Raw genomic sequence first — 8,827 nt, forward strand, 5'->3', positions numbered from 1 at the left:
CGATAATATACTGGTGTTGCTATTTTAGGGTTGCTGATGTACTTTGGATCTTTTAATATTTATATTAGACTGGTTGAACCAGTAAACCAGTGAACCAGTGACTAGAGCGGTTTGATGACCGGTCCGATTCTCAGAACCTTGGTTGAAATTGAGGATCCCCTCTCTTATTGTGGTGGATAAGTTTAAGGTTGGAGATTCCCTCTCTTGTCGAATCGGAGAGTTGGATAGAAGGTTGAGAATTCTCTTCGGTTCAATTCTGTATTATTAATTCGATTTTTGGTTATGATTAAGATTATGTTTGATTATGTTTGATTGAAATGATATTTGGATTTATGTGGTGAGAATGGTGGCTTTGTCCTGCTCATGAATAGGCAAGTTAAGATTGAGGATTCTCTCTCTTGCTAGGATAGACAAGTTGAGGTTGAGGATTTCCTCTCCTGTTGTGATGGAAAAACAGGGTTGAGGATTCTCTCTCTTGTTATATTGGGGAATTGAATGGAGACGGTTGAGGATTTTCTTCGATTTAATTTCTGGTTGTGGTATGAACGAGTTAGGTTGGAGATTTTCTATCGTTACATCACAGTCTCTCTCTGATTGGAAGGTTGAGGATTCCCTTCTGGAAGGTTGAAGATTTCCTTTGTGTTGAGAGACGATATCCGGATTAGCTACCGGATGTATCGAGTTTTGGCAGTTTAACCGACACATGAGCTCATGGCCAGTAGGATAGGAATGCATCATATGCATCTATGTGACTTTGTTTGGATGTGTCTATTGTATTCGGTTTACCTATGTAAATACTTATGTTTAACTGCTAATTGCCATACTTGTTGTAATTGCTCTTGATTGTGTTTGAACTTCATTACTTGTGTTTGTGACACGTTGGTTCAGATTATGGTGGTTGAGTCTTGATTGATTGTGTTTTGGGCCGGAGGCCATGATTTTTGGGCCGAGGACCATGATTTGGGTACGTTATATGTCTTGGTAAGTTTGATTAGAATGGTTCTCTAGTAAGTAGTGGAATGTTATGGTATATTATGTTTGGTTTGGAGTTTTTACAAATAAAATATGAATTTAGATTTTCGGATAATTAAACGTTGGTTTTCAAAAAGATTCATAAGACGAGCGATGATCACTGCAATTGAAAACAATTTTCGTTTATATATATTCTTATAACAATTCTGAAACTCCTATGGTGAAACTGTGTGGTTAGGTTCTTACCCCCTACAGATTCTCTTTTCAGGACGAATGAAGAGTTTAAGGAGTTTCTGCTACGCATCTGATTGTGTTGTATGTATCTTAGTTATAATTTTTCCTCGCCTTGTTATATATTTTTGTAAGAGGGATAGGAGTCGTGATTTGTAACGATATGTATGTATGATATATTAGTAAGTTACTTGTATAAGAAGACTTGTATGTTATCAGAGTGGCATCCGGAAGCGTAACATTCTGATAGTAATGGTATTACATAACCAAGCAATTTCAGAGGTAGTATTGTTGCTCTGGGATAAGTATTACCTATGTCATTAGCTCACAGATCCCCTGATGATCAATCTTGATGGTAAATTTTCGGCCCAAAAGGTAATGCCACCACTTTGCTACGACTTGGGTTACCACATACAACTCCCTTGCATAGGCTAAGGCTTGTGCTAATCTAACCCCCCAACTTGCTAAAGCAGGCTATTGGGTGACCTCCTTGAGACAAGACCGCTCCCACACCGGTGCTTGAGGCATCAGTCTTAACCACAAATGTCTTAGACAAATTAGAAAGTGCAAGCACAAGGGTATGGGTCATCAATTATTTTAATTGATGAAAAGCTTGGTCTACTCCAATAGTCCATTGAAAAGCATTCTTCTTCAAGAGCTCTATCAATGGAAAGGCCAAGTGTGCATATTTAGCCACAAATTTGTAGTATTATCCTGTCAATCCAAAAAAACCACGTAACTTCTTGAGCGACTTAGGCACTAGCCAGGCTAGAATTGTCTCAATCTTGGATGAATCCACTTTGACCCCTTTACCAAAGATAACATGGCCTAAATATTCAACTTGTTGCTATAAGAAAGAACATTTGAAACTCTTTGCAAAAAAGAGATTATCTCTTAACACTTGTAAGGCTTGGGTTAAGCGCTCTACATGTTCTTCCTTAGTGCGGTTGTATACCAGGATATCATCGAAAAACACTGCTATAAAGCGTTTTAGAAATGGCTGAAAGATTCGATTCATGGTAAATTGAAAGATGGAAGGCGCATCTATGAGACCGAAAGGCATGACAACAAACTTATAGTGCCCAACATGTGTCCAGAAAGTTGTTTTGTCGATATCTTCTTCCCTGATCCTTATTTGATGGTAACGGCTTCGGAGATCAATTTTTAAAATAAACAGCACCATGCAATCCATCTAGTATCTCATCGATGGTGGGTATTGGGAACTTATTTTTCATCATAATCGATTTTATGGCCCTATAATCCACACAAAATTTCCACCCCCATGTTTCTTTTTTACCAGAAGCATCGGGCTCGAGAATGTGCTCTGGCTGTCTCTTATAACTCCCACTTGTAGCATTTCTTCTACTAGCCTCTCCATCTCTTTTTGGAAGTGAGGGTATTTATAAGGTCGAATACTGATTGGCAAAACCCCTGGAATTAGATGGATGGGGTGATTAATTGATCTCTGTGGCAATAATTGGGTGGATTCCGCAAACATCTCTGAGAACTCTTCAAGGATCCGGTTCACATATTCTTCCTCCACTCTGCCTTCCTGTCTTCCTTTAGACTTCACAACTTTCAAGTGGAACATAGAAGCAATAGCCTTGCTATCATTAAGCTTTCTCAACTCCCTGGAATTAAGGCTAGCCTCCTTCAACAAGCACTCCCCTTTGAAGACTACCCATTTACCCATGACTTCGAATTTCATGAATAGCTCCATATAGTTTATCCAAATGGTGCCCAACCTCATAATCCAATGTAAACCCAGAACTACATATGCTCCCTTCAAGTCTAGGACATATGCGTCTATTGCAAAACTATATCCCTGCACCACTAAGGGTAAGTCCTAACACTTAGCTCTGTAATTGATGGAGTCTCCATTTTCAAACATCACTTGGAGAGTTGGGGTTGGGGTAAGGACCATATTCAACTTCCTGGCTATGGAATTCTTAACAAAATTGTGTGTTCTTCTTCCATCAATTAAAATCATTAGGGGTTGATTAGCATGGGTACCTCGAATCCGAAGAGTTTTCGAATGAAATTCGCCTTCAAGGGCATCAAGGCAGATCCACAGTGCTTGGGTGTCTCCTTCCTCTTCATCTTCCGACTCAGAACCGGGATTGCCACCCATCATGTCTGTTGTCTCTTGCAACAACTCACAGAGCTCCTCCTCTCTAACTAAGAGCTGATAGATTGCCTTGCAACGGTGTCCTGGGGTGTATTTTTTGTCGCAGTAATAACACAAACCCTTTTCTCTTCTTGCACGAATGTCCACACTACTAAGCTTTTTAAATGATGTTGAGTTCAAGTTAGGTGAAGGAGAAGAAGCTTGTGATGTATGTGAGAAAGATGCTGCAGAGTGAGTGCTTGGGTTACAGTGTTTCTGGTTTGTGTCAATGGGATTCAGTGTTCTTTGTGGGACAAATCGTGTGGGCGTGCTAAAGGATGAGTTGGGCCTGCTCCCATTGTTCTTTGTGAGACCCAGCATCATGGCATGTTTTTGTTCATGTAATTTTGCTATGGATACTCCCTAAATAATGTAAGAAGAGGGTTGGGGCCAAAACCAATTCACGTTTCAGGTGCTCTTGAGGCCTAGCAATGAACAACAACACGATCCATTCCTTACTCAATTTTGAAAGGGTTAAGTACTTTTTTCGTCCCTAAGGTTTTGGGTCAAAATCAAAACCATCCCCAATCTTTTTTCTTATTAAAATCATTCTCAACGTTACAAAACGTTATAAAATCTTTCTTTTGTCCATAAACAATATTTTTTGGATAATTTTACCCTTAAACAAAAATAAAGAACTCTCTCCACCCTCACCACTAACCTCTGCATCATCATCACCATCCCTACACCATAACCATCAAATAAATCAACAATCCAGCAACAGCAACAACTACAAAATTAGGAACAACATAAATTATAAAAAAATAAAAGGAAGAACTCATGTATATGTTCTTCAAAAATTAAAAAGAAAAAAAAAGGAAGAACGAAGAAGAGAGAAAGAGAGCAAGGGAAGAAAATCAAAATCGTAGTGTCTCCTCCTTCCTTTTTCTGCCTCTGCCATTTACTCCCCACGCTCAACACTCCTTCCACCTCCATCACACCACTTCCTTGGCCCTTTCTTCTCTTACTGCAACAAAACCATCACAAGTCTAACCTTAATTCTGCCTAAAATCAACATCAACAACAACAGAGGCAAAGAGAAAGTAAATCAAAGAAAAATGATACAGAAGAACAAAAATTAGAAAAAATAAAAAAATGAAGAACAAATTGAAATCCAGAAAATCAAGTAAAAGGAAGAAAAAAGGGAGCAGAGGTTTGGCTAAAATCCAGGAAATAACAAACTGTTATTTTGACCAAGTTAACCACATCTTCTCCTCTTTCGAAGACAGCACCATGCCTTAGCCAAAATCCTTTTGTTTTTTCCTCCGTTGGCATCCCCTTTTTGTTTGCAACAGCCCCCTCCCCGTGGTTCCCTCATTTCTCAATCCCATAACCTTCTTCTCAAGAAGCGCTTCCAATTCGTCATTCAATTCCACCGTGAAACTCTCTTCGACGACTACCGCATCCTTGGACAGAATGAAGACCGGGTCGGCTTCATCGTCGATGTCTCCCTCCTCCACCGTGTCGTTTGCAGCACCGCCATCATCTGTTGTGGCTCCTCCTCTGACAGCAACAATAACCGCCTATGGTTCAAACTATTAAAGAAGCTTCTACTGGATGAAGTCTCTTTATTTTGTGATTCTTTAATTTATGTGTGATTCAATCTTTTTTTTGTGATAATGGTGATGATGATGGTGATGGTGATGAGAAGAAGATGAGTGGGGGTTAATAGTGAGGGAGAGTAGGAGTTTGGGACAAAGAGAGAGAGAAAGAGGTTCGATGATGATGATGAAGGGGGTCAGGGGTAGTGATGAGGGAGAGTAGGAGTCTAGGAGGGAGAGAGAGAGAGAGAGAGAGATGATGATGATGATGATGAAGGGGGTTGGAGGTTAGTGGTGAGGGGAAGGATATTTTTAAAGGCAAAATCGTCTCAAAAATGTTGTTTATGGACAAAAGGATGATTTTATAACGTTTTGTAACGTTGAGGATGATTTTAATAAAAATAAAAAGTCGGGAACGATTTTGATTTTGACCCAAGACCTTAGAGACAAAAAAAAGTACTTAACCCATCCTGAAACTCTATTGGTAAGTTTCTCAAACTGACCTTAGTACTCATCTTCCACCGATCCTCCTTGTTTCAGTTCCTTGAGGTAGCGTTTGGTAGAGAGACAGAGACGGAAAGACTGAGACTGAGAGACAGAGACTAAGAGACAGGGATTGAAATAAATCTCAGTATTCTGTTTGGTGCAAAATGGGAGACAGGAATTAAAAGAAGAATAAAACTCTAATTTAATTTGCACTAAAGTTATATATGTAATGAAGAAAGTGTGTGTTGAATTCACAATTTTTCTCTTATAAAAACTTGAAATAACTACTAAATTAGTTGATGATCATATTATTTGTAATTTTATGTTAGATTTCTTTAAGATTTTATTATTTTAAATTTTAATTTGAACTTAATTTTTTATTTTCTATTTTATTAATATGTATGAAATTTGGAATGGTTGAATTTTATATTTGTTTGAAATTTTTTTATTTTTCTGCGGGTAGGGTCGGGTTTAGAACTTTAGGGTGCGGGTAGGATTAGGGTTGAAAAATTCTCAACCCGCGGATAGGGTAGGGTAGAATTTTTAAAAAGTTTTCAACCTGCGGGTAGGGTTAGGGTAGAGTCTAAAACCTACCCTACTCTACACATTGCTAGCCCTATCCGTGAGACTACTCTCGCGGTTTGCATAAATTTTTAAAAAATTACATTTTAATATCTAAACTGCAAAAGTTATATTTCGATAATATTAAAACTTAAATATTTTATTTTAGTAAATTGCCCAAAAAAAATTTTCTAGATATAATTCCATAAATAGGATGACCCATCTAGAAGAAGGCCCCACAGAGATTTGGACAAAATTTACAAATATGTAAACTGAAAATCAGTTAGTTTTGGATTAGTCTCTCAAGACAATATATTTGGAGATCTAAGGTAGCGTTTGGTAGAGAGACAGAGACAGAAAGACTGAGACCGAGAGACAGAGACTAAGAAACAGGGATTGAAATAAATCTTAGTATTTTGTTTGGTGCAAAATGAGAGACATGAATTGAAACAAGAATGAAACTCTAATTTAATTTGCACAAAGGATAAAATTAGAATTAATTAATTGAAATGAAAGTATTTTAGGTATAAAATGTTATTAAAGTTTCAATCTCCATCTCTAAAAATTTCAGTCCCCTATGTCCCTACTTTTTGGAGGTACTGAAATACTGAAATTTTAGAGATAGAAACAGAAATTTTAGTACCAGTCTCTGAACTAACAAACACGATACTGAGTCTCAGTCTCTCAGTCTCTGTCTCAGTATCTCAAAACAAACGCTACCTCAGGTTAATATAAGCAATGTTGTTGTTTACCCCCCCCTCCGCCCTACCGATAACACCTTGATCCTCTACTCAGCCAGAATGGCAAAATTTTAAAGGTATTGCTTTGCTCTAAACACTCAATCCTCCACCCATCGCCCGTAAACATCGGTAGATCAGCCACCTTAAACTTGCGAGACCACAACGACTCCAAGTTAACGCTCACTGAACCTGACCTGGGGCTATCCACCACCTCATCCCCTGAATGGTTACAATACCCAACTTGGGTTTTCATCATCATGCTGTCGCGGAACAACTTTTCGATGGTGGTTTGTTGAAGTTGGGTCTCTGTGATCCTCTCATTGGCTTTAGCTAACCCGCGATGCAGAGTGGCTACTTCTTGCTTGTTCGAGATCGTGAGCTCCTCCAAACGATTGAGTCGAGTTTCATCCGCCATTGCAGCAGCTACCTCTCTCAATGAAAACACCAGTTAATAGTTGCTAATTCAATTCGCAAGTAGGACAATGATGATAGAAATAGAATGATCAGAAATTATGTAGAAGAATGATTCAGAGAATAGAAAATGCAATTGTATGAAAGATATGATTAGTATGTGAGAAATGTTTACAAGACATAAGAATAAGCATGACTCCCTTAGACTCACTCCTTCCCTTATAAACCTCATGACAAGTTGTTACGTAACTAACTTCTGACATCATCTTCTTCTAATATTCTCCTAAAGCACACCCTTTTCATGTTTTGTAGTCTTTCAACCACATGGGTGACTTCCTCAACCTTTTCAGTCCAATCACTTCATCATCATCAGCCTCTATCATTGGATCGGGGTTTGGACTCGTATTATGATATCATATTATAAAATTATTTATCTAAAAATTTAAGCTCATAAAAAGAGATACATAAAAAATATATCTCTAACAAATTATAACAAGAGAATTTAAAATTTGGAGAATAACCTGTTTTGGACTGAGTTGATACACTTTAGATGCAAGAAATTTTGGTCCAAATACAAATGTTGTGGCCGATTTATTAGGTCCTTCATCGTAAGTGTAATGATTGTCCAGTAGCGGTTGTGATTTGCTTAATGCCTTTAAAAAAACACACAAAGTATTAATAGTCAAAAAAAAAAATATATCACAAAATGTCCGTAGTTGTTTGGTCAAACTCTCGTATTCATCACTATATTCTTTCATCATGCTTTTACTTCTAACAGATGTATGTTTGTCCTACTTAAGTCTTTTAGTCACACAATTCAATTTTTTCGCCCAATTGCTTAAATTGAACAACAAAGACAAAGAAGAATAACTAGCAAAGAAGACATGAAGTTAGCTTCTGATTGAGGGTGGATATGTTGAGTGTTGGACCAGGCATCATAGCTGTGACAAAGACAACCACAGAAATCTTGTGAGGAAAATGCTCCATGGCATGGGATATGGCCAAGCCACCAAGGCTATGTGACGAATGGATTTTTGATGGTATAGAATTTCACAAATGAATTCTCGTTGCAAGTATAGTTTCTAAACCAATCACTAATCCTTTCATACAAAAAGTTGTTTGTCACTAAAACAAACCCCTAAAATTTATAAACCGAAGTATTCAAACCTCGGGTCGTTCTCCCTAGGAATTACAATGAAGTGTCTTGTTATCGGTTGTGAGTTATATTTGGGGTTTTGATATGAAGCATGAAAGATAAATGGTAAGAAAGTAAACTAATGGCTAAAAAGGTCTTGGCAAGGGTTGGTGGTCAAAGATCTCTATCTTAATCACTAACCACAATATGAGAATTGGCAAGGATTAATCTCATTAAATCATCCTCTAACTAGTAGTAAAGGAAAGTCAAATGAGCTATATCAATCCTAGTCCATAAGTCCTAACTCTCCACTAATTCAATTAGTGAGAACTAGAGTCAATGAATCCCAATCATCAATTACTTGGACATTGTAACTCAAGAGTTCCTAAGTTACCTTCCCAAGCCAAGAACATAAAATTCTACTCTAAAATCCAACCAAGCATTTCATCAAACACTTGGAAGGCATAAAAGGAAAGCATAGTAAAATTGCAAGAAAAGTAAATCTACACTACTCAATTTGCAAGGAATTAAACAACAACAAATCAAATGAACACAATTATTATGATTTACCTTGAATTGAATT

At 37.6% G+C, this 8,827-nt stretch overlaps 1 protein-coding gene across 1 annotated transcript in view; it reads right to left on the reverse strand.

Moving 5' to 3' along the window:
* The window catches only part of LOC110268404 (putative inactive methylesterase 20), an 8,954-nt gene continuing 8,106 nt past the window's right edge, over nt 7,980–8,827 (reverse strand). Inside the window, exon 3 of the mRNA XM_021114533.1 lies at nt 7,980–8,128. Within this exon, the coding sequence (XP_020970192.1) occupies nt 7,980–8,128 (149 nt within the window). The remainder of the gene's footprint in view (nt 8,129–8,827) is intronic.

The sequence above is a fragment of the Arachis ipaensis genome, chromosome B10 (genome assembly GCF_000816755.2).
Source record: "Arachis ipaensis cultivar K30076 chromosome B10, Araip1.1, whole genome shotgun sequence".
NCBI classification, from domain to species: domain Eukaryota; kingdom Viridiplantae; phylum Streptophyta; class Magnoliopsida; order Fabales; family Fabaceae; genus Arachis; species Arachis ipaensis.